The sequence below is a fragment of the Camelus ferus genome, chromosome 7 (genome assembly GCF_009834535.1).
Source record: "Camelus ferus isolate YT-003-E chromosome 7, BCGSAC_Cfer_1.0, whole genome shotgun sequence".
NCBI lineage: Eukaryota > Metazoa > Chordata > Mammalia > Artiodactyla > Camelidae > Camelus > Camelus ferus.
The window spans coordinates 69,679,601-69,706,919 of NC_045702.1; the positions used below are offsets into that span (position 1 = coordinate 69,679,601).

Genomic DNA, 27,319 nt, shown 5'->3' on the forward strand with positions numbered 1-27,319 from the left:
TAATTTTTAAACTGTTGGTTATTTTTTATGCTAGACTTCTATAAATATCAGCCTAAAATGTAGTACTCTAGAACAATTAATCACAAATAGAAAAGTCATGAATCCATGGTTAAGTCACACCCTTGAGGCTTCCATTTTCACTAGGGCTGAGTTAGCTAAAGTCATCACAGTAAGTATGTATGATTACCCATAAGTTTCGTGCATCGTTGGTTACCAGCGAGAAATCAGCTGTGTCCTTGTCCTTTATACACACTGCTAGGTGATCAGTTATCCTATTGCTTCTCTGTAATGTGTGAATGTCTGTCTGTCTGCTTTCTTCCTTCCTTCCTCTCTTTCTGTCAGGATAGAGGGCAACAGGAAGAATGAGCTCACTAAAACTATTCTTTGACTAAGTAATCCACTTAGCTGAAAAAAAAACATTCTGAATGATAAGTAAATAAACAGGCAAACAAAAACATACGTAAAATTGTTATTGTTGGCTCAAAACCTTTGTAGAAGGCAGGAAACTCAGTGGTTTTATAGCACCCATCCCCTTGATTGCTTGGTTTTCCTTTACAGAATTTTAAGTAGGGGCCACCCAATCTCTACTTAAATATGTCTGTTGATGCAAACTGTGTGAGCTTCCAAATCAGCCCAGTTGGTCTTTTAATGAGAATTTGCGCTGAGATGCCAGTAAGATTGCTCGGGTAGAAATAAGAATGCTCATGTAGGTTTTGGGACCGTCACTTCTCTACCATTTAAAGTCTAACAGCAAACTTGCCAGCCTGCTGCAGGTCTTATCATCATGCTTCAGAAAAGCTACTTAGAAAAATAACTAGGCAGTCCTGAAGTTCTGAGGTTTTCCTTAATGGTATTGTTGCTATAGTTACAGCTGAACTGTTATATAAAGCAAATTGCTTATTGACAGAAAACTGCTGAGTAGCCCAGCAGCCTCCCCTTTTTGGGGTTTTCATGCTTTCATTTCCTACTCTCCTCTTAAGATTAATGGATTTTTGGAGTATTGTTTTGAACAAACCCTGATGATTAGATGTTAAAATAAATACATTTTATTAACGTATACTAGCTGACAATTGAATATATTCTGGTATGTTCTGATCAATGTGGAGTTATTTTTTATACACTATTTGTTTATCAGAATTGTTCCTACTTGCAGATGAATTTTCATATCCTGGAGATTAACATTAAAGCACTGTGATTGGTCTCATAGTATAGAGTCTTCTGAATTTACTGAATACATTTAATAATACTATAGATGAAATATAAACTTCTAATATGTTTATACCATTAGGAGATATATATAGTATACTGAAAATAAAATACATTTTAAGAACATGGGAAAACAAATGGAAATGGTCTGAAAGTATCCATAATAATGACAAATATGTATACAAAAAGGCTCCATAAGATGTATATTTTCTGTTTTTCTATGTAATAAACTCAGTAATAGAATAGAAATGCCTTTAGTTTATGTATATATAATATATAATAGATTACATTATATATAATATTTATTTTCTGATTGTCTCACTGTCTTTATAAGGAAGTATTTCTAAGATAAAATCATAATTCATTTGATATTTAACCTTAAGGCAAAATAGAAATAGCCATGTGTTTCACAACTGTAACTATTATAGAAAGTGTGAATTCTGTGTCTGGTTAAAATCTTTTCAGCTAGTAAAAGTCGTCTATGGCAGTGATATATTATGCATTGAATTTTAATATAATTTAAGAAATCTTGCTCAATTCTCCAGATTACTACTGAACTAAAAAAGCATCATGAGTATTTAATAATTTTGTATCTAATAATATTGTGGCTACTGAGGAACTAAGAGTATAGATGCATTTCATTTTGAACGTGGGGATGTCATACCTCTTAATTTGGTTCCTGAATACAGTGACACAAAAATCTTTGGAATTATTTTTGATAAAGAATGCAAAGTAATTGTGAACATCTTATACATCTTACGTGGTTATAGACTATTTCCCCCATTTTTTTGTGTGTGAAGCACATTTTTCTAGTGATTGTGTTTATTTTTAATGGTGGTCTGATAATGATGATGACCTATATTGTCCTAAATGAACTTTCTTGAAAATTCATTTTTACTCTTTGTCAAAATTTAATCAGTTTCACTTTTCTCATTTCTACTTTGATCTTACCCTACCCTCTGCCTTTTCCTATTCTCTCTTTTAATAAGCAAAATTTAAATGTACATGTTTGAAGAAATATAAAACTTTTGATGCTACCTAGTCTGTTTTTTTCCCCTTTCAATTCCTTACTGATTTTAGAACTTCCTCTGCTTCCTGAATTTGTTGATATTCTAATTTTGGTTCTGGGTGACAGAAAGAAGAGACACACATATGAGACCACAAATTCAGCATTTCTAATTGGTGAAAAAAATATCCTTCCATGACTCACAGTTTATCAAAATCCTTATGTTCTAAATGGATTCGTCAGACAATCCTGTTAAATCCATAGTATCCTTTCCTATTTCCTTAATACTCTACCTGCTTGTTATACTTATTTTGACCCACATTTTATTTCTTCTACTTGAATGTGAGTTCCTGATTGAATAAACCTTGCACATGTAATTTCCCCAGGAGATATATATTCCATTGATATAAATAGACTGGATATATACAGAATAGATACATAAGTGAATGATTTCATAATTATTTGTCATAATAGTAACATCAGTTTCCAAATTAATTTTGTTGATAATTAATCAAAATGTAAACTCACAAAAAATTAGCCCGGGCCTTTCCTTATAATCTTATTCACAATGCAAAGCAGTCAGGCAACCAACAGACCAAGTATAGCAGCATCATGTTAAAAATAATTGCATGTTAAAAATAACTGAATCAGGATGAGGCTTTAAGCCACGCTCGAATTTGAACTAGACATTGAGGCTCTCAGGATAAGGTCCTTTTTCTCTTACATTGACACTATTACCTTCTCTTTGCCCTGTAGACCAGTAGTGAGTGGTACTGCTTGTAGGTGTATCAAACCTGATTTTTAAATCAGGAAAATAAAGTGACATAATAGATTAAATAGATTATACCTTTTATCCACTTACCTAAATTTTCAAATATATGAAAATAATAAATATGCTACCTTGAAATAGTCACTACGTGTATTTTCTTAACACATTTTCCTTTTAGCTAGAGCTGTGTACCATTGTGGTATCATATGCCATAAGTAGCAAGAAATGACAACTTTGTAAGAATAGTTTGTGCCTGAAGCTGAGATAAAATAATCACATGTTTGTAATTGACAAGAATTTCCAGTGAGGTGAAACCTTTATTTCTGGTATATTAAAAACTTTCTAACTTACTTGCATTAGGACATGTCCTGACAAGAATGCTTAGCACACACCTGCATTTGGTTTTTAGAATCCATCCATCCATGTGACAAAACAGCACAGTGACACAGCTATTTGTGTCTGGTTTTGTTTTTTAAAATGTCAGTCTCTGAATGAAAATATTCTGAGATGTGGCTCCCACTAAGTAATGGTTTCTAAAACCACAGCACAGATGAAGATTGATTTCTGTAGGTGTTATGGACGTACTTCCTCTAGGGACTATTCAACACAAGGGCTGGAGCTTTTAGAATCTGACATAAGGGATCAAGTCAGTTTCTTTCCTGAGACTTTATAAAGTTGCTATATGGAGAAGTTGCAGTTCACTTTAGAGCTACTTAGACATGAGTTTAAGAAGAGAATTGGTATTAGGTGATCATAACACCAAAAGCAAATGAGCCCATAATACACACTAGTATTTTATAGACAGCCTTTCACCGAAGTTAAATAACTGACTTCAGTCTTTACTCTTTTGGATCATCAAGTAAGAATTACAACAGCTTACAGATTGCAAAATAGTCATTATTATTAAGCAGCATTTTTTTTGTCTTTAAAGAAATTGAAAGATGAAGTAAGAAATGAATCTTAGATCCCTAATAATATTCTAGAACAATAAGTGATTTTTGTCTCTTAATGATTAAAGTTATGTGACAGGAAAGAGTGATCCAAAGGGAAAAGCAATTTGAAATTAAACTTGTCAGAAGACAATACAACATAGGAATGCAATATTATTTGCATGACTCTCCAACTGTGCTCTTCAGAGAAAAGATCTCATTAAATGGTAACAATTAGAAGCTATATCTTTCACCTTTATGTCTTATAATAGGTATAATGTAAGAAAGAGCAAAGCATACATCATCAGTAAGGGGGGATTTCTGCAATATTACTAGCCTAACAATCTGTCTCCCATGTGATCATTTATATGTGTTATAAGACAGTAGTTCTCAGACTTTCATTTGCAGAAGAATTGACCAGCAGTTTACTTATTTTTGTTTATTTGTTTGTTTTGTGGGGTAGGTAATTAGGCTTATTTATGTATTTTTAATTAATTAATTTTTTTTTTTAGTGGCAGCACTGGGGATTGAACCCATGACCTTGTGCATGCTAAGCACACACTCTACCACTGAGATATACCCACCCTCCCCAGCTAGCTGTTTATTTAAAAGAGAGATCCTCCTTCTCCTATCCCAGGGTCCTGATAAAATTGTTTTGGTGTAGTTCCTAGAATTTGCATATCTAAGCCCTTAAAAAAAAAAAAAAAACCCTTAAGATTAATTGTTAAAAGATTACTGTGAAATTAAGTATTTTTTTAATAAATGTATGACAGAAACACTAATTTTGAAAGCACCGGACTTGAAAATAGTTCTATTTGGAACAAATGCAATTTTTTTTAACTGAAAGATGGATATTCCCCTGGGTGTATCTTTAGTGCATTCTTTTCTTTTCTCTGTAATGAGATGAATTAATTGCTAATGTCTAAGGATTCTTCCTATTTTTAGATTTCAAATAGTCTTTTTTCAATCTTCTTTGAAAGTCACTGTTTCATTAATCCAGAAAACAATGACCCACCTTCTCTATATACAAAAAACAGCTAGAAATTGCCAAGTGTTAACCTTGGTAAATGTACCAAAAACAGATATATTATAATATAGTTAATCTTTTTATTTCTGTTTTATTTGCAGATTCAAGAATGGCTTTGTTTAAATTGCCAGACCCAGAGAGCAATGTCAGGGCAGCTTGGAGACATGGGCAAAATGCCACCTACACAGTCAGGACCAAAAGCCTCCCCTATGCCTGTCCCTACAGAACAACCGTCTCAGAAAACAGCAGTGCCCACCCAAGTAAAAGTGAAAAAGAAGGAACAAGAATTAAAAACAGAGGCTGAAAAGATCATTCCAGAAAAAGTAAAGGAAACACCTTCAGTTGAAAAAACTCTCCCTAAGGAAACCACAGATCAAATCCAAGAAGAGAGTAAACTAGAGAAAGACAAAATTTTAGCCCCTCAAGACAAAAAGCTACCTCCTGAAGATAAAAAGCCTCTTCCAGAAGACAAAAAGCCTCTTCCAGAAGACAAAAAGTCACCTCTTGAAGAGAAGAAGCCAGATCTTGAAGAAAAAAAGCCAGCTCCTAAAGATAAAAAGCCAGCTCTTGAAGACAAAAAGTTACCCCCAGGAGCAAAAACATCAGCTCTAGAAGAGGAACAGAAACAAGGCCTGCTTAAAACTCGAGCACAAATTTCTGAAAAAAAACCTGAAGGCAGAGTGGCTCTGGAGGTGGTGCAAGAAAAGAAACAACCACAGATCAAGATGGAAGATTTACCGTCTGGCATGCCTCAGAGTTTGCCTAAGGAAGATGTTGGAATGACTCAAAAATTAAAAGAACAGCCACAGGCAGCATGCACAGCAAAGCCTGATCAGGTGGAAACTGGGAAGGAAAAAACAGTAAGTTATGTTTTCTTTCCCAACTTTGCACAGTCTTATACATGTCATTGACTGATGTCTACCTAAGTACACAGAGTGCTTAATGCTCATAATGTAAGTGAAAGCCTTCAATTAATGGCATTTTCAGAAAAGTGTAACCATTGTTTGCTAAAATGAAGAACTTTGGCTTCCTGACAGGTTAATCTAATTTAAATAAAGTACAGATATAAAATTTATTTTTCTAGCTTTAATGCCTGTCAAATAATTTATAAAAATCTGTGGAATGATAAAGAAGATTTCATATAATTTTAGATTATTGCTGTTTCTTTGCACTGTGAACATAGACTCAGTATCCCCTTTAACATAAAATAATGTGTCTTTAAATTTGTTTACTTAGCCAGTTGATTATGCAAGACTCAACGGGTTTCTTCTCACTTAAAGCCTTTTTAGGGTGCGGTCAACCACAGCATGACTGTGGTTAAAAAAGAAGACATAGCTAAAATTCAAGAGAAAGGTCATTTTTAAAAAGTTTATTTTAGTATTTAGCATGAAAATCAATATATTTTGTTCAGAATTTTATTCAGTATGTTTAATATTGAAGGGTTATTTATAATTAAGCATAATCTGGAATTATATATATTCTTTTCTTTAGTGGAAACTTTTAAGATATCTTAATAGCTCAACTGATACTTCTGCAAGCAATGGTATCAACTTTAGAGGAATTCTGAAGTCTTTTTAGAGCTATGAGAGATCTTATAGTATCTGGTTGAATAATTTTAATTTAATGAAATGATCTAATTTAATGAAATGATTTATTGGAATTAAACTTAATATTAGAACTCTAATTAATACCTACAGTCCATCCCAACCCTGGATCACTTTGTTTATAGTTTAACTACATGGTTACTAACTCATCTTTAGTGCATGATGCATCACTCATTAAATAAATCCTCAAGTTTCCTAAGCAGGTGCCCATGTATTCTCTATTTTTATGGCTGGATCTAGCTACCACCACCTAGCTAACCGCTTTGCATAACCACTTCTCCCTCTGTGAAACTGTCCTTGGCTTTCATGAACCTTCCCTTTTTGTTTTCTTTTTGTCTTTCTGATCACCCACTAATAGTTCTACTTTGGCTATCTCCATTGCTTTTTCTTTTCAAGTCACCATATGATGTTGTCTTTCTTTGAACTCTGTCTTCTTTTCTCTTAGGGGAGCCACATGAACGATTCCTAAATCCACTTGTGCACCTTCTGCCCCTTTTGAGTGTTAGACCTGCGTTTCCAAAAACCGAGTAGATCATTTCACTTCAAAGCCTCACTGCAAACTGGAACTCAGAGTGTTCAAATCTTACCCACTTTCTATGGAAGCAGTTTCTTATTCTGACTTTCTGTTTCTAACAATGGCATCATCATTCTTCATGTCTCTGGTCTCCCAGTCACTAACCTTCTGAGTAATCTGAGGATACCCTGGGCTCTCCACATCACACTCTTGTCTGTTAGCTCCTATTCCTAAGGACAGTATCCTTCTTATGGCCTTCGTTACCTTTTACCGGTAATGTAAATAATCTAATTACTAGTCATTGTGCCTTCTCTTTTTCCCTTTTCCAGTATAATTATCAGATAATTATTTTCCAAGATTCAGATAATTTAACTCTGCCACTCAGATATTTCTAATGATTCTCTATTATCTATTAAATATAATCTAAACAAGAAGTATCCACATATTTGGTTAATGCACTACTTTTTACTTTATTTTACAAATTTGTCACTTTTTATCATTTCCTTTTGTTACTACATTTTCTTTTATTGAACAACCTCGATATGTACATACTTATTTAGCTGTAAATTAAATCTATGTGCTGTTGCTAACATTATTTGCAATATAAAATATTCAGAAATAGAAGTTTGTGAAATAAGCTAAAATCATTTTTTACTATATTTATTTAAGTATAGATACATTTGATCACAGCAAAATATGATTAATAATAGCATTTTCAAGAGAGCATTGGTTGACTGTGCTTCAGTGTTTAAAATCTTGATTTGAAATTTATAATAGAATTTTTTGAAATTTAACTCCTAATTCAGTTTGATATTTTGACATTTAGTTTTAATGACTCCATAACAAAAAAGATAATCTACAGGATATGCTGGAAATAGAAGTGTATCGAAGGTTTTACTTGTCAGATCTCACTACCTGTTGTCTAACTTTGAGACTGAAAACTATTTTTTTTATGTTGTGGAGGTTCCACAAATAAATGTTAATCTAACTTTATATCAATCATTTGTTCTTGCTAATTATGACAAAATGTGATAGTTTTAAATATACTTTTGTTTAACAAATGATCCTAAAACCCACTGGTGTTCTTTGTCTGGACAGCCTGTTAAGAGATTAAAATACACTTTTTAAAGTTTATTTGAAAAGGCAGATATGGCAGTTTTTAAAAATGCTGCGTCATTTTGTGTAGCATAATCACATGATGATTTCTAGTTCTCTGTCTTCAAAGGACTGTTTCCTTATCAAAATTTTTAAATTTTGTTCTTTAATTTAAAATTTTTTAATCAAAGTATAGTTGATTTACAATGTTGTGTTAGTTTCAGATATACAACAAAGTGATTCTGATTCAGGTATATAGATATAGATACAGATATGTATTCTTTTTCAATTTTGTTTCCATTATGGGTTATTATCCCTGTGCTATATAGTAGGTCCTTGTTGTTTATCTGTTTGATATATAGTGGTTATATATGTTAATCCCAAACTCCTAATTTATCCCTCTACAGCCTCCTTTCCCCTTTGGTAACCATAGGTTTGCTTTCTATGTCTGTGAGTCTGTTTCTGTTTTGTAAATAAGTTCATTTGTGTCATTTTATTTTATTCCACATATAAATGATATCATATGATATTTGTCTTTATCTGACTTATTTCACTCAGTATGATAATCTTTAGGTCCACCCATATTGTTGCAAATGGCATTATTTCATTCTTTTTATGGCTGAGTGATATTCCATTGTGTATATATACCACATCTTCTTTATCCATTCATCTGTCTGTGGGCATTTAGGTTGCTTCCATGTCTTGACTATTATAAATAGTACTTCTGTGAACCTTGGAGTGCATGTATCTTTTTGAAGTAGAGTTTTTTTCTGAATATATGCCCAGGAGTGGGATTGCTGGATCATATGGTAACTCTATTTTTAATTTTTCTAAGGAAACTTCATACTGTTCTTCATAGTGGCAGAACCAATTAGCATTCCCACCAGCAGTGTAGGGGAGTTCCTTTTTTTCCACATCATCTCCAGCATTTATTATCTGTCGACTTTTTAGTGATGGCCATTCTGACTGGTATGAGGTAATACCGCATTGTTGTTGTGATTTGCATTTCTCTAATAATTAGCAATATTGAGCATCTTTTCATGGACCTGTTAGCAATCTATATGTCTTCTTTGGACAAATGTCTGTTAACATCTTCATCCCATTTTTTGATTGAGTTCTTTTGTTTTCTTGTTTTTTGTTTTTTTGAAATTAAGTTATGTGAGCTATTTGTATATTTTGGAAATTAATCCCTTGTCAGTCACATCATTTGCAAATATTTTCTGTCATTCAGTAGGTTGTCCTTTAATTTTGTTGATGGTGTCCTTTTCTGTGAAGAACCTTTTAAATTTAATTAGATCCCATTTGTTTATTTTTGCTTTTATTTTCATTACTCTAGGAGACGGTTCAAAAAACATATAGCTGCGATTTATTGCGGAGTGTTCTGCCTGTGTTTTCCTCAAGAAGTTTTATAGTATCCAGTCTTACATTTAGGTCTTTAATCCATTTTGAGTTTGTTTTTGTATATGGTGTTAGAGAATGTTCTAATTTCTTTTTTTTACATATAGCTGTCCAGTTTTCCCAGCACCACTTATTGAAGACATGATCTTTTCTCCATTGTGTATTCTTGCCTCCTTATCATAGATTAAGTGACCATAAGTGTGTGGGTTTATTTCTGGAATTTCTGTCCTGTTCCAATGATCTATGTACCATACTGTTTTGATTACTATAGCTTTGTAGTATAGTCTTAAGTCAGGGTGTATGATTCCTCCAGCTCCATTCTTGCTTAAGTTTGTTTTGGCTATTCAGGGTCTTTTGTTTTTCCATACAAATTAAAACAATTTTTTTTGTTCCAGTTCTGTGAAAAATGCCATTGGTAATTTGATAGGGATTGCATTGAATCAGTGTATTGCCTCAGGTAATATGGCCATTTTAACAATATTGATTCTTTTAATCCAAGAACATGGTATATCTTTCCATTTGTTTGTCTCATCTTTAATTTCTATTATCAGCATCTTATATTCTTGGGAGTACCAGTGTTTTGCTTCCTTGGGTAGGTTTATTCCTAGGTATTTTATACTTTTTGATGAGATGGGAAATGGGATTTTTTTCCTTAATTACTTTTTCTCGTATTTTGTTGTTACTGAATAGAAAAATAACATATTTCTGCATATTAATTTTGTATCCTATAAATTTACCAGTTTCACTGATGAGCCCTAGTAGTTTTCTGGTAGTGTCTTTAGGATTTTCTATGTGTAGTATCATGTCGTCTGTAAACAATGACAGTTTTACTTCTTTTTCAACTTGGATTCCTTTTATTTCGTTTTATTCTCTGATTGCTGTGGCTAAAAGTCTCAAAACTGTGTTGAATAAAAGTGGCTAGAGTGGGCATTCTTGTCTTCTTTCTGAAGTGCTTTCAGCTTTTCAACATTAAGAATAATGTAGCTGTGTGTTTGTCATATATGGCCTTCATTATATTTGAAGTGTGTTCCCTCTATGCCCACTTTCTGGAGAGTTTGTATCATAATTGATGTTGAACTTTATCAAAAGGTTTTTCTGTGTCTATTGAGATGATCATATGGTTTTTATTCTTCAGTTTGTTAATGTAGTGTGTCACATTGATTGATTTGCAGATATTGAAAACTCCATGCATCCCTTGGGTAAATCCCACTTGATCATGGTGTATGATCCTTTTAATGTATTACTGGAGTCGGTTTGCTAGTATTTTGTTGTGGATTTTTGCATATGTGTTCATTAGTGATATTGGTGTGTAATTCTCTTTTTTGGCGATATCTTTGTCTGGTTTTGGTATTAGAGTGATGGTGGCCTCATAGAATGAGTTTGGAAGTGTTCCTTCCTCTGTAGTCTTTTGGAGTAGTTTCGGAAGGATAGGTATAAATGTTTGGTAGAATTCACCTGTGAAGCCATCTCATCCCAGAGTTTAGTTTTTTTAGAGATTTTAAATTACTGATTCAGTTTCAGCACTGGTAGTTCTTCTGTTCATACTTTCTATTTCTTCCTGGTTTAGTCTTGGATTGTACCTTTCTAAGAGTCCATTTCTCCTAGGTTATCCATTTTATTGGTGTATATTTGCTCATAGTACACTTTTATGATCGTTTTTATTTCTGTGGTGTTTTTTTGCAACTTCTCCTTTTTCATGTCTGAGTTTATTGATTTGAGCTATGTCTCTTTTTTTCTTGATAAGTCTGGCTAAAGATTTATCAATTTTGTTTATGTTTCAAGGAACCATCTCTTAGTTTCATTAATCTTTTCTGGTTTTTTAGTCTCTATTTCATTAATTCCTGCTCTAATCTTTATGATTCCTGCCTTCTACTAACTTTAGGTTTTGTTTGTTCTTTCTCTGATTGCTTTAGGTGTAAGTTTAGGTTGTCTATTTGAGATTTTTCTTGTTTTCCTGGGTAAGCTTTTATTGCTATAAATTTGCCTCTTAGAACTTTTTCCCATGGGTTTTGGATTGATGTATTTTTGTTTTGATTTGTCTCTAGGTATTTTTTTTATTTCTTCTTTGATTTCTTCAGTGATCCATTGGTTGTTTAGTAGCATATTATTTAGTCTCCACATGTTTGTGCTTTTTGTCTTTTTTTCCTTGTATTTGATATTTAATCTCATAGCATTGTGGTCAGAAAAGATGCTTGATGTGATTTCAGTTTTCTTAAATTTACTGAGCTTTACTTTGTTGCCCAGCATGTAATCTTTCCTGAAGAATGTTCCATGTGCACTTGAAAAGATTGTGTATTCTGCTGCTTTCCAATGGAATGCTCTATAAATATCAAATAAGTCCATCTGTTCTAATTTGTCATTTAAGGTCTGTGTTTCCTTAGTGTTTATCTGTCTGAATGATGTGTTCATTGACATAAGTGAGGTGTTAAACTTCCCCACTATTATTATATTACTGTCAGTTTCTCCCTGTATGTCTGTTAACACTTGCCTTATATATTGAGGTGCTTCTATTTTGGTAGTGCATATGTTTACAATTGTTTTGCCTTCTCCTTGGATTGATCCCTTGATCATTATGTAGTGTCCTTCTTTGTGTCTTGTAATAGTCTTTATTTTAAAAGTCTATTTTGTCCAAGTATTGCTGCCTGGCTTCCTTTTGATTTTTCATTTGAGTGGAATACCTTCTTCCATTCCCTCCTTTTCAGTCTGTATGTGTCTCTAGATCTGAAATGAGTCTCCTTTAGGCATCAAATATTATGCAGGTCTTGTTTTTGTATCCATTCAGCCAGTCTGTGTCTTTTGGTTGGAGCAGCTCCTTCTCTTCTGCCTTCTTGGCTGCCAGCCACCCATCATAATTCTCTTGAAGAGACACTAGCACTTGTTTTTTCCTAAATACTTGCTAGGTAATATATTGCTGATAACCAGAGTTTACTTTCTTCCTAAATATATAGCAAGTAGTATATTACTAATAACCACTTGTTATCACCAAAAAGTTCAACAACTTTGGGGTTCTTATACTTTTGTTAAAAAAGAATTAAAATTTCACAGTTATAGCTTCTTAAATTAATTTCCCATGAGATAATCAGCAAACCTTTGTGGCTAAAATAAATTCATAGTTATTCTCTATCTCAGTACAAAATATTAAGGATAGTCTTCAAAGTAAAAATGTCTCATTAGTATATAACATGTACCACATCTGTAAAATCCTGAGGTACTCTGTCCACTAGTGGCTTACTTGTAACTGATGCAATGAATGAATTTCACATACACTGCTCTCTCTGTAACTGTATCCTTTTTTAAAAAATAATTCCAATCAAAAAGAATCTCGCTCCTCAGGATTTAATACACATTTTTTCATTAAAAAAACTATATATATACACACCTTTTTCAAGAAGTCCCTCAATATTGAGCCACTTGATGGCTCATGGTACTAATCCTTTGAGTATTTTATTAATTGACACAGAAATTATGAATCTTACAAACTAAGCATATTAGGAATATTTGCACTTTGATTTTATTATTACCTAACCTTTTGCTGCTTACTTTGTTCTAAAGACTTCCTCCAAACCCTCCACATTTCTTTCTTTCTTCCTTCCAACAATGTTTGCTGATAAAGAAATGCAGTTTGATTTGTCACTATATTATTTTCTACCTATTACTTTAGCCATATTTACATGGCAGAAAAATCAAGTTTCCTCAAATGGTATGTGACTTATTTGTCTTTTACTATTGAATAAGAAAACTTAGCAGAAAATTTTAAGAGTCTATTTCAATTTATTGAAAATTTGTAAAGTATTGGAATATTTATTTGCAAAAAATTACAGAAGTTTATGGTAATGTCACTGTCACTTGCTATAAATATCCTAGTTATGTTATATGTTTAGGCAAAATTTGTTATTAGCAGTAACATATGCAAATATAGATATCAAATACTTATCCTGGTAATTTCAAATAATTTTGGCTAGCTTTGTGTCAGATCTGATTTAAGCTTGGTCATCATTGTTTTTACCTTGTAATATTGCTGATGAAGAGCACGTAACAATATGAAACATGTCAGCGTCTTTAGTAATGTGTTTGTGTGTCTTACATTATTACTGTTATCTTTAACACATGATTTTTTGCGAGATATTTTGTCTACTACTTACCTATTATAGGAACGTTGGTTTGGTTGAAACTAGGTAATAGAAGTCACACCTGAATGATAAGCTTCATTATAAAGGTGAGCAAATGAAGTTAATGCCTTGCTCTGAATTCTGACAGCATAACTCCCAGTTTTCTCCCAGGATTCTTTGTAGGACATCTGACCAGTTGACATAGGCAGTAAAAGAATCCTGGTGTCAGTCTGTTCATTAAATATTGGTAAAATGTAATTTCTCTTTGGGGGTTTGAAAATTCAGTAAAAAGCATAATATTTATTTCTTGCAGTCCATTAGATCATTTTACATACCTGCCCAGGTTTCTGCACCCTGTGATTGAGACTTCTGTCTAAATAGCTAGCTTGGCTTTCTCAGCCCTGTGGACTGTAGTTCCAGTATAACTTTCAAGCAACCTAGTTTTCCCCACGAGTGAGAAGTCAAAAACCAGCCGGATATGCTTTTGCATAATTCCCCAAAGTAGCTTGTGCTCTCTCCCGCCGGAACCTGCACACAGTTCCTCTCTGTGCACTGGTGCTGCACCCTTCCATCAGCCCTATCAGAGAACTCCCATCTGGATCTCTTCTCCCTAGTGGCAGTCACTTCTCCTGCTGGACCCCCTAGATTGATTAAAGTTAATTTTTGTGTGAAATTAAAATAATACTCTTAATTTAGTTCTTCTTATATTCTGGGCATCGTTTTAAGTCCTCTATGATTTAATCCACACAACTCTTGAAGAGGTATATATTATATATGTTTTAGAGAGGAGGAAACTAAATTTGTTATGCCCAAGATCACATGGCTTAGCAAGGCTAAGGTCATAGTCCAGTTCTGACTGTGAAGGCTGGGCTCCTGCACACTACACATAGTACTTCTCCCGTGACACCGTTGGCACACTGCCTTGCCAGTATTATAATTCTCTATCTCCCCTAGCAGCTCCCACTAAAATTCCAAACACTTTGTGTAATTTTTCACTTTGTTTGTATGTTTGTTATTTTATTTATTTATTCATTTGTCACTTGTGTCATTCATACTGTTATACATATTGTTTATGTTTCTTTATTGCCACAGCATTTGGTCTGTCCATTCATTCCTGTCTTCCAAGTGTTTGCCAAATGGAATTAAAATTTATCCTGAAATATAATAATCTGAAAGATACATTCTTCGTTACTTTTTTTGGTTTAATATTTTTAAATTGCATGTTGCTCCCGAATTCTCTCTTTTTACTTACATATTTAAATAGAGTACTGCTTGTCTGTGTTTGATATATTACATTGAAATGTTATAGCTCTCTTGATAAAAAACAAAATTAGAAACTCCTTTAGAATAAACTTTCTTTTAGCATAACTTTTATTTTTGGTTAAAATGACCCAGGGGTTAGTATTCAATTTATATGTAGCCACTGTATAGGCAGCATAATCACATAGATGGAAAATGGTGAGATTTTCTGCAATGAAAAGGATTCCTGTGTGTGTGGGACTATCCTTTTTTCTCTTCATGACCAGTGAATTTGTGGACCTAATTTTGTTTAGAGTGTTTGAAACACTCAGATCAGCAATCTGTTTTGACCCAAACATGTATAAATGATTAAAGATTATCATTTATTGTTTTACTTTGGCCCATTAAAGTAAGTGACTTGGGGAACATTAAGCAAAAACTTACTATGTTCTTTCTTTGTACAGTCTTATATTTAGTCAAGAATTCAGTTCATAGCTCCAGTGACATTTTAAAAACCTTCCATTTACCTGCAACATGGAAGGGGCAGAATTTAGTTTGGTAGTAAGGTGTCTTGGTATGTTCTCCACCATTAGAGAGGCCTCAGGATGTGACACCATGGGAAGAGTTTCAGGTGGGTCTCAATTCATCACTGCCTCTCTCTGATCTATCTCCAGCTCAATAAGTGGCACTGGAATATTGGAAGGAAAAGATTTCTGTACTGTTTTTGCTTAATAAGTGAAAAAAATGTGAATCTGAGTATCTGAAATTTTTGAATATTTGTTTCATATACACAGACTATAAAGGCTCGAGTACCATAATTCTGTACATGGGAAAGAATGTAATATATACAAAATATAAAAGTCAGTGTAAGAAGAGCCTAATGCTAAATGTGCTTAGAAAAACAGGGAAAATGTGTTCCTCAGGGAACTGAAAAATAAATGGCTATTTTAAAAGAAAAGAACGTTTAAATGATGACTTGTCCCACTCTCTGCCTTCATCTAAGATGACAAAATTCTCATGCAGAGGGTCTCTACCTGAAATTTTATTCTTATGTAATAATTTTAGAGGTCATTCCAGATTTCTATTTATATCACAGGTCAAAAATGAAGTGAATAATTAATTCTAACTCCTGTCTATTCAAGAGATGAAAATAATGCATAAATAAGAAAAGTCAGTGGTATTTAAACACATGTGTATACATGTGTTATATATGTAATATCTGCATGTAATTTAGAAAGAACCATTTGAATCTATTCATTTTATTAAATCTTAATGTTACTGAAAGCTTAATGTTCATCTCAAAAATAAGCAAACAACCACACATTTTTGAAGCAACTGAGAGAAAACTCCCAATCTTCAAAACTCCCATTTTGAAGCAACTGAGAGAAAACTCCCAATCTAGGGAGTTAGAAATTTGAAAGAAGCCTCCCTCACATGAATCCTTTGATCCTTTTCCTCTAGAATTATGGCACTTCAGAGATGCATTTGAAGTTTGAATAATCAGAGAAAACCAGACTCAACTTACACACTGTTTTACATCCTTCTCAGTTCTAGCTACTCTTTCTTGGTTGATCAGATTATTCCTTTGTTAAGAAATACTCATAAAGGAAGGGTTTGTGGTGTTAAATCTATAATAGACTAGTTAACCTGCATGAATACAAATTGCATTAGAACTTTCACCCAAGTATCTCACAAAGGAGAGCAGCTAGCTACAGAAAGGAAAAATGGATGGACAGACAAGCACCTCAGTATTCTGATCTCCATGTAGGAAGAACTTTTTTTTCTTTCTTTCTTTCTTTTTTTTTTTTTTTTTTTAACAGCAGCAGGGTAAAAGAGGAATGCCTAGGTACCTTAAATTAAAGGGGCAGAGGGACTGGTTGGTGTATGACCCAATAGTTTAACAAGTAATAAAGAATCAGAAAGTCACGCACCTCTGTCAGGGGAGTTTATACCTGATTAGTATGAGAAGAACTGACATCATGAATTTTTCTAGTATATCTTGGTACAGTAAGTTCATGACCAGTTATTCCTTCTGAACAGTTTAGCCAAATGCCCTTTGGTCACCTAACTTGATTTCTTTATTAACCACTCCAGATACGTTATCTTAGACCCACATACCTGTAGAACAAAATCTTTGCAGACTGTCACCACCTTAGAATATGGAGGGGAGGTCACTTAGAGTGAAAACTTATCACAGCATCACCATAGGTAGATGATGATGGAATCTATAGAGGAGGAAAGAGACCGGGAAGAAAGAGGCAGGAGGGAGAAGTGGGCAGAACGTAGCACTGAGGAAAGAAGGAAAGCCCAAGCACATGGAGAAAGGCACCCAAGGGGATTACAGGGTAGAGATTTTGATATTTATGTGTCTGAATGTTCTGTCTAATGTATCTTAATTTCCTTTGTTACATTATGTATGTCTGATCCTAATCCTATTTTTGTAAAATGTCAGTGGAACCTTCAGAATCTGCAGTATAGTATTATAATTTATCTTTTATTATCCTCAGTGAATTGTTATATATAATGATTATATATATTATATATATAATCACCCTATGTTGATGGTGTTTACTGTGATTTAGCAAAGGGTGGGAAGGCAGACAAGGGAAGACGTAAAAAGCGTACTTGACTCAAAAAAATGTGCTCCAGTATGGTGTGGGATTTGAGGAGATGGAAGTATGGTGACCATCCAGAAAGATTTTATTAGAACAGTGTTTCACCTGTGGTTAGCTCTTCAGTGTGTGGCTCTTCAGGGAAATGAACCAGTTAGTTGGGTGCTTGTCAGCCCAACTGCTATAGTCAGAGAGGTAATCCTTTCCTGGAAAGACATCTGAAACAGTCCAGGGAAGTTAATTCTTCGTAAACCGAAGAGCAGGCATTGCTTTTTGCATTAAAGTTGCTAAGAATGTATCAGACGATCTTTTCGATTTGCCATGTTCAGCAAAAGCATTTTACCTTATAATTTGCACAAGATGCATCTTTAACCATACATAATAAAGACAGATATTGAGATGAAAATGAATGTAAAATGAGTACCAAACCAACAACTTGTATATTTGAGAACTCTGTAGCTCAAAGAAGGAGGGGAGATGGGAGAGGACTGGGGGATGGGGAAGAGGAAAAGAAAATGAAAGAAAGAAGAAAGGAGAGAAGAAACGAAGGCAGGGAGGAGGAAACAAAGAGGTTTTTGCATGGCTTTGGTTTGTTGTCCAACCTGGTATCTGTTTGTCTGGGCTATAGATAGGTGGGAGGAACCCATGCCCATGTACCCCCTGAAAACATCGAGATGGTTAGTTCAAGATACCAACTTAGTGGAATACAGGTGGCCTTGTAGGCAGGACCAGACAGAGAATGTCCTCCTGCAACTCCTTGTCTGATCTCCATTCCACAGGGCTGTGGGGTTATTTTGATGCTCTCAAAACATGGAAACTAATTGGATCAGTTGGGTTTAATTTTGCTCATAGGTATTTTTAAATTGGATTTATGCAAAAAGTCTTGTTTAATATTTTCATTTAAGACCTCTCTAATTCTTGACTCAAACTGCTGGTGTGGCCTCATCACAGCCTAAGGAAAAGCAGTTATTTGAGACTGATTTGTCTATTAAGTATCCCAGCTCCCTGGAAAGCCCATGTGCCCATTCACAAGTTAGTTATTGTGTTGGTTGAACATAACTGCCTTTGAAATAGTGTGAAGGTAAAATTTTATGTATTTTCACATCTAAAGACATTTATAAGTAATATTTATTAAATACCGTTGGGATGGGATGCTGAAGGTAAATAGGACTTAACAATTCTACAGAAATAGTGTCTGGGTATTTCTCTTTGGCTAAAGCATTGAGTCAAACCAATTATTGCATAGCTTTGAATTTCAAATTTTAATGATTTCTAAACATTCATTTCAAGTGATATAGAATAATAATATTAACAACTATACCAAGTAAAATATAGTGTTTTACATCTTTCAAAATGTCTTTAAAAGGCAATACTTTGTTTGAATCTCTCTCAAAAAAAATTTTTTTTACGATAGGTGAGATGAACATCATTATGGCTATGTTACCTGCTTATTTCTGCTGAGTAAATTTTTCAACATCTCATACAACTTGTAGGCAAAGTACAAAGCCCATCCTCTGATTCTTTCTTTGCCTGTCCTCATAATGCAAAAGTATTCATTATGTTAATGGATGCTTACTGAAATTTTTCTTTGACCATTTGAACTCTTTCCCACAGTAAAGGTGCTGAGAAAGATTATTGTGTTTTGAAGGAAAATGGTATTGAAATGTAAAAGGTTACAACACTAATGAAATAAAATCATTTGTCATTGAGAATTGGCATTTAATTAAACTTAAATGGAAACTAACCTTAATCAGTATGTATCTACTATTTTTATTTTTTGTGCCCATTCATATATATATATTTTTTTAATGTTATATAGTTGAATAAAATCCATAATTATTGCTCAGTTCTTAATAGTTATTTGGGAGTGATGGAGAGGCCATGTCACTAGTTTAACCGTGTTAAGTTTTCCTGTATCTTTTCCTCCCTGCTAGGAAAAGGAAGATGACAAATCAGATGCTTCAGGTTCTCAGCAGCCGAAAAGCCCACAAGGTCTGAGTGACACAGGTTATTCTTCTGATGGAATATCAAGTTCACTTGGTGAAATTCCAAGTCTTATTCCAAGTGATGAAAAGGATTTGCTCAAGGGGCTCAAAAAGGACTCCTTTTCACAAGAAAGCAGCCCTTCCAGCCCCTCAGATTTGGCTAAGTTGGAAAGTACAGTCCTATCCATTTTGGAAGCTCAGGCAAGTACACTTGTTGAAGAAAAGTTAGAGAAGAGAACCCAGCCCCTTGAGGTTTCTCCTGAGCAGCCTAAGGACCAACTGAAAACTCCGACTTTAGCTGAAACATTGGAATCTACAATTTCAGAGGAAGAGCTGAAAGAGAGTCAAGAAGAAAAAGAGATTCTTAAAAAAGAGAGCCAGCAAGACATTCCTTCCAGAAAAGACCACGAGGAGAAGTCTGAATTTGTTGATGAGTTGGCTCCAAGAAGGCAGCCTTATGATTCAATTGAAGACAGTAGCGAAAGTGAAAACTCCCCTGTTCCACAAAGAAAACGGAGAACCAGTGTTGGCTCATCAAGCAGTGATGAATATAAACAGGAAGATAGTCAAGGATCAGGTGAAGAGGAGGACTTTATTCGAAAGCAGATCCTAGAAATGAGTGCGGATGAAGATGCTTCAGGTTCCGAAGATGATGAGTTCATTAGGAATCAGCTCAAAGAGATTAATGGTAGTATGGAGAGCCAGAAGAAGGAAGAAACAAAAGGAAAGGGGAAATTAACAGCAGGGAAACACAGGCGATTGACTCGAAAAAGTAGTGCGAGCTTTGATGAAGATGCCGGCAGACGCCATTCATGGCACGATGAAGACGATGAGACATTTGATGAAAGTCCTGAACTTAAATACAGAGAAACTAAAAGTCAGGAGAGTGAAGAGCTTGTAATAGCTGGAGGAGGGGGGCTACGTCGATTCAAAACCATTGAACTCAACAGTACGTTAGCAGATAAATATTCTGCAGAGTCGTCTCAGAAAAAAACTGCTTTGTATTTTGACGAAGAGCCAGAGTTAGAAATGGAAAGCCTGACAGACTCTCCAGAAGATCGGTCAAGGGGTGAAGGATCTTCTAGTCTTCACGCTTCCAGCTTCACTCCTGGCACCTCCCCGACATCAGTCTCGTCACTTGATGAGGACAGTGACAGTAGCCCGAGTCACAAAAAAGGAGAGAGCAAACAGCAACGCAAAGCTCGACACAGATCCCATGGCCCTCTTTTACCTACAATCGAAGATTCTTCCGAGGAAGAAGAATTGAGAGAGGAAGAAGAATTATTGAAGGAGCAAGAAAAGCAGCGGGAATTAGAACAGCAGCAAAGGAAAAGTTCCAGTAAGAAATCCAAGAAAGACAAAGATGAACTCCGAGCTCAGAGAAGGCGGGAAAGACCAAAGACACCACCCAGTAATCTCTCCCCCATTGAAGATGCATCTCCAACAGAAGAGTTGCGTCAGGCTGCAGAAATGGAGGAACTCCATCGATCCTCGTGTTCTGAATATTCACCAAGCATAGAGTCAGACCCAGAGGGGTTTGAAATAAGCCCAGAAAAAATAATAGAAGTACAAAAAGTTTATAAATTGCCCACAGCTGTGTCTTTATACTCACCAACAGATGAGCAATCTATTAGGCAGATAGAAGGTGGCCAAAAGGCGTTAAAAAGTGCTGAGGAGATGTATGAAGAAATGATGCATAAAACCCAGAAATATAAAGCTTTTCCAGCTGCAGATGAACAAGATGAAATGTTTGAAAAAGAGCCTTTGTATGGTGGGATGTTAATAGAGGATTATATTTATGAATCTTTAGTAGAGGACACATATAATGGTTCAGTAGCTGGCAGTCTGCTACCGAGGCAAGAAGAAGAAAATGGATTTATGCAGCAGAGAGGGAGAGAGCAAAAAATAAGACTTCCAGAACAGATTTATGAAGATCCCATGCAGAAAATTACAGACCTCCAGAAAGAGTTTTATGAATTAGAAAGCTTACATTCGGTTTTGCCTCAAGAAGACATCGTTTCGAGCTCTTATATCATCCCGGAAAGCCATGAAATTGTGGATCTGGGTAGCATGGTAACTTCTACCAGTGAAGAAAAAAAATTATTAGATGCTGATGCCGCCTATGAAGAACTCATGAAAAGGCAACAGATGCAGTTAACACCTGGATCCAGTCCAACCCAGCCTCTCATCAGGGATGATATGACAGAGTCCACTTTGGACTTTGACAGGGTGCCTGATGCATCTTTGACATCAAGTGTTCTCTCAGGAGCATCCCTCACAGATTCGACCAGCAGTGCAACACTCTCCATCCCAGATGTTAAAATAACCCAACATTTTTCAGCAGAAGAAATTGAGGATGAATATGTCACTGATTATACAAGAGAAATTCAAGAGATAATTGCTCATGAGTCACTGATTTTGACCTACTCTGAGCCTTCAGAAAGTGCTACATCTGTCCCACCCTCCGACACACCCTCTCTCACGTCATCGGTTTCTTCAGTTTGTACCACAGATAGCTCGTCACCCATTACTACCCTGGATAGCATAACCACAGTTTATCCTGAGCCGGTGGACATTGTAACCAAATTTGCAGATTCTGAGGAAATTTCTTCATCAACGTATTTCCCAGGCAGCGTTATAGACTATCCGGAAGATATAAGTATACCTTTAGATCGGACTGCCATACCAGATGGTAGAGCTAGTGCTGATCATGTTGTGATTTCCTTACCTGATGTGGAACCTCCTCCCATGGAATCTGTAGGAATGAAACCTGAGGAGCTAATTGTTTCCACTGACTTGTCTACATCTGGGAAAGAGCCAGTGAAGAAAGCCAAGAAGGAAATGGGGAACGGGATTATTCTAGAAGTTTTAGATGCTTACAGAGATAAAAGGAAGGAGTCTGAGGCTGAACTATCAAAAATTAGTTTATCTGAAACTCTGTTTGATCAAACACCTTCTTCTGCAATAGCCCTTCCAATGAAGGAGAAGGTTTCAACTATATGCTTTGTATCTGAAGAGGTTTTTGGTCAAGCAAAACCTGCATCTCAGTTACCATCTGGCACTCCTCCTGTTTCCTCTCTTCCAACTAAAGCTCGTCCATTCCTTCGAAGTTCTTCTCTGGACACATCAGCCCCGCCTCCTCCCCCTCCCCCTCCCCCTCCCCCTCCTCCTCCCCCTCCACCCCCTCCTCCTCCCCCACCTCTTCCTCCACCAACCTCACCTAAACCAACTATCCATCCTAAAAAAAAGGTAGCAGTTACAGCTCCAGTGGCTGTAACTACTACCACTGCACCTCTGGTCGATTCTGTTACTACAGCAGAGACCACAGCTGTTCCAAGAAGTAATGGGTTACCTTCCACAAGAATATGCACCACTGCTCCTCCTCCTGTTCCCCCTAAGCCATCTTCGATTCCAACTGGACTTGTATTTACACACAGACCTGAGCCAAGCAAACCTCCAGTTGCCCCTAAGCCAGCAGTTCCTCAACCTCTGGCAACTACACAGAAACCAACAGATGCACACCCCAAACCAGCAGGTCTGCCTTTAACTTCAACTATGACATTAAATCTAGTCACTTCAGCAGATTATAAATTGCCTTCCCCTACCTCCCCAGTTTCCCCTCACTCTAACAAATCCTCGCCAAGATTTTCCAAATCCCTCATGGAAACTTACGTGGTTATCACATTGCCATCTGAACCTGGGACTCCAACAGATTCTTCGATTAGTCAAGTAATTACCAGTTGGCCCTTGGGATCACCCCCCAAAGATCTGGTTTCTGTTGAACCAGTCTTTTCTGTAGTTCCTCCTGTGACAGCTGCAGAAATATCAAGTCCTTCACAACAGAGCCTGTACATCTCAGGAGCTTTGGAGACACTTTCTGCTATCCCTGTCACATTACCATCTTCATTTCAAGCAGCCCCAGCCTTAGTTACACAGTTTCTCCCAGCCGAAGTTTCCAAGGCTGAGGTTTTGGCAGCCAGAAGTGCAGTCCCTAGTGTTGGTCTCAGCAGTGTCTCTGTATCAATTCCTCCAGAGCCTCTTGCTCTAGATAACCTACATTCAGAGAAACGTCCACCTCAAGAAAATGCAAAGTTGCAACTTGTTGGCGATGCCATTGATTTGCGTACAGTACCCAAAGTAGAAATTAAAACACCTGAAAAATGTATGGATCTTTCTGCTTCTGCGATGGATGTGAAAAGGCAGACCACAGCAAGTGAAATTTATGGAAGACAGATCAGTGCTGTCCAACCCTCTATTATCAATCTCAGTGCAACTTCATCAGTAGGGACGCCAATATCCCTGGTCACCGAGGCAGTGACTGCTGTCACGAGCACAGCTAGTCCAAGTTACACCACAGGCACAGAAAGCCTAGTGGGCGTAGGACATGCAACAACAGCACCGCTCCAGCTCACTACGTCAAAGCATGCTGAGCCCCCATGCAAGATACCAAGGGGCCAGGCCTTTGCTTCAGTTAGGGAGGAAGCACCAATGAACTTATCATTAAGTACTTCAGCGCACGCAGTGACGTCAGCTGTGACAAAACCTGTTACTGCACCTCCTGTTGGGGTCACGAATGGATGGACTGATAGCACCGCATCCCAGGGGATCCCTGATGGGGAAGTTGTGGATCTCAGTACAACAAAGTCTCATAGAACTGTTGTGACCATGGATGAAGCTACTTCACACGTGGTGACCAAAATAATAGATGATGATGAAAAACCTGTTGATCTGACAGCAGGAAGAAGAGCTGTGTGCTGTGATGTAGGTTTATAAGTTACCTTTTGGAAGGAGCTGCACGACCCAGCAGCCTGCAACTACGCTCCCCGAGGATCGATTTGGTTATAGGGATGATCATTATCAGTATGATCGATCAGGGCCATATGGTTATAGAGGGATTGGGGGAATGAAGCCTTCCATGTCTGACACTAATTTAGCGGAAGCTGGACATTTTTTTTATAAAAGTAAGAATGCATTTGATTATTCTGGAGGAACTGATGCAGCAGTAGATCTAACTTCAGGGAGAATGACTACAGGTCAGTATGATGTAGCAGCAGACCTTTCCTTGAAGTATCATTATGGTGTTCCTCATCTCATTTCAAGATGAAAATGTGGTCCCTTTTCCAGTTTTGTTACATTTGCTCTTTCTTTGGATGTTTTGGCAACATATTTTGGAGTACATGTGCGCTTCTGTTTCTCCGTTTTTTAATTTGTTCTACCAGAGTCGCCTGCATGTGCCTGCATGTTCAACGTTGCTTTTGTTCCGCATCTAAGTAGGTTAACCTGTGGATTTGCATGCGTTCCCATTCGTTATGTTCCTCAAGATTGAGAGGGCTTTCAAAACCAAAAAGCATCATTCGTTCTGGGAACTGGACTATAACTCTACCCTGTATTTCAGGTGAGGTAATGGATTATTCAAGCAAGACCACAGGCCCATATCCAGAAACACGACAAGTCATTTCAGGAGTCGGGATTAGTACCCCACAATATTCCACAGCAAGGATGACTCCACCTCCAGGATCCCAGTATGGTGTGGGGAGTGTCTTGAGGTCATCTAACGGTGTTGTCTATTCTTCAGTAGCGACTCCGATTCCCTCCACATTTGCTATCACCACACAACCTGGCTCCATTTTCAGCACCACAGTCAAGGACTTGTCTGGCGTGCACACAGCTGAGGCAGTGACTTCATTCTCCGCCCTGCACCAGAGCCAGCCGCTGCCTAGATCATATTTCCTAACAACAGGTGCATCTGAAACAGACATTGCGGTAACCGGTATTGATATCAGTGCCAGTTTGCAAACTATCACTATGGAATCTCTTACTGCTGAGACAATGGACTCAGTTCCCACTTTAACCACAGCATCTGAAGTCTTTTCTGGAGTGGTGGCAGAGGAAAGTGCACTCCTAATTGTCCCTGAAGAAGATAAACAACAGCAGCAGCTGGACTTGGAGCGTGAGCTCCTGGAACTGGAGAAAATTAAGCAACAGCGTTTTGCTGAGGAATTGGAGTGGGAGCGGCAGGAAATTCAAAGGTTCAGAGAGCAGGAAAAGATCATGGTTCAGAAGAAACTGGAAGAGCTGCAGTCAATGAAGCAGCACCTCCTCTATCAGCAGGAAGAAGAGCGGCAAGCCCAGTTCATGATGCGGCAGGAGACGTTGGCTCAGCAACAACTGCATCTGGAACAGATCCAGCAGCTGCAGCAACAACTTCACCAGCAGCTAGAGGAGCAGAAGATTCGCCAGATCTACCAGTACAACTATGACCCTTCTGGGACAGCTTCTCCACAAACCACTGTGGAGCAGGCCATTCTGGAAGGTCAGTATGCTGCGACAGAAGGTGGTCAGTTTTGGGCAGCTGAAGATACAACCACCACAGCCTCAGCCGTGGTGGCCATTGAAATACCACAGAGCCAAGGATGGTACACAGTTCAGTCTGATGGGGTGACTCAGTACATTGCCCCACCTGGAATCCTGAGTAGCGTTTCAGAAATCCCCCTGACAGACGTTGTTGTGAAAGATGAGAAACCACCCAAAAAGAGAAGTTCTGGATCTAAAGTCCGTGCACAGTACGATGAGATGGGGGACAGTCTGGCAGATGATCCCCGCTGCTTTAAAAAGATAGTGGACAGTGGTGTACAAACTGACGATGAAGATGCCACGGATCGGAGTTACGTGAGCAGGAGGCGGAGAACTAAAAAGAGCGTGGATACAAGCGTACAGACTGACGACGAAGATCAGGATGAATGGGATGTGCCTACAAGATCAAGGAGAAAACCTCGTGTAGGGAAATACGGGAACGGCACCGCAGAGGCTGACAAGACCAAACCCCTTTCCAAAGTCTCCAGTATAGCAGTTCAGACAGTAGCAGAGATATCTGTGCAAACTGAACCAGTCGGAACCATAAGAACACCTTCAATACGGGCACGCATGGATGCCAAGGTAGAAATAATTAAACACATTTCTGCACCTGAAAAGACTTACAAAGGGGGCAGTGTAGGCTGTCAAACAGAAGCAGATTCAGACACACAGAGCCCTCAGTATCTGAGCGCCACGTCTCCACCCAGAGACAAGAAGCGCCCAACACCTTTAGAGATCGGTTATTCATCTCATCTCCGGGCAGAGTCCACATTACAGCTGGCTCCTTCCCCGCCCAAATCTCCAAAGGTCCTTTATTCACCCATCTCACCACTTTCACCAGGGAAAGCCTTAGAATCAGCCTTTGTACCTTATGAGAAACCCCTCCCTGATGATGTAAGTCCACAGAAAGTACTGCATCCAGATATGGCTAAAGTTCCCCCGGCAAGTCCTAAGACAGCCAAGATGATGCAGCGGTCCATGTCTGACCCCAAGCCTCTGAGTCCAACAGCAGACGAAAGTTCCAGGGCTCCTTTTCAGTATACCGAGGGCTACACGGTAAGAGTGCTTCTTTTCAGTTAGAAGATAATGGATGAGTTGATGTTAATTGTGTGTTTGCAGACTTTAGGAGGCAGGCACCTTAGAAACCTAATTCTAAATTTCAGTGAAGACTATGTCATTAGAAATTTAGGGAAAAATAGAAAATTACACATCTATGTAAAAATAGCAAAAAAAAAAAAATCCCATATGACGTGAGACAAAATGAGAAAAGTTTATTATTTTATGATTTAATGAGACTGAAAGTTTTGTTATAATGTGAAATCTCCCAAGTGTCAGGTGTAGGCTGATTTCAGTAAGTATAATTAATGTTCATATTCAAGTATGATGGAATAAGCACTGATCATGAATCGATAAGGCAAAAGAAGATCATCAATTTCAAATTGAATTCTTTAGTGGGGGGATCCTTGGAGATC

General features: G+C 36.9%; 1 protein-coding gene across 1 annotated transcript in view; it reads left to right on the forward strand.

Annotated features, from left to right (window-relative positions):
* PCLO (piccolo presynaptic cytomatrix protein) overlaps window positions 1–27,319 on the forward strand; it is a 310,882-nt gene that overhangs the window by 151,865 nt on the left and 131,698 nt on the right. The window contains 4 exon segments of the mRNA XM_032484107.1: window positions 5,039–5,797; window positions 19,443–24,257; window positions 24,259–24,526; window positions 24,889–26,903. Of these exon segments, the coding sequence (XP_032339998.1) occupies window positions 5,039–5,797; window positions 19,443–24,257; window positions 24,259–24,526; window positions 24,889–26,903 (7,857 nt within the window).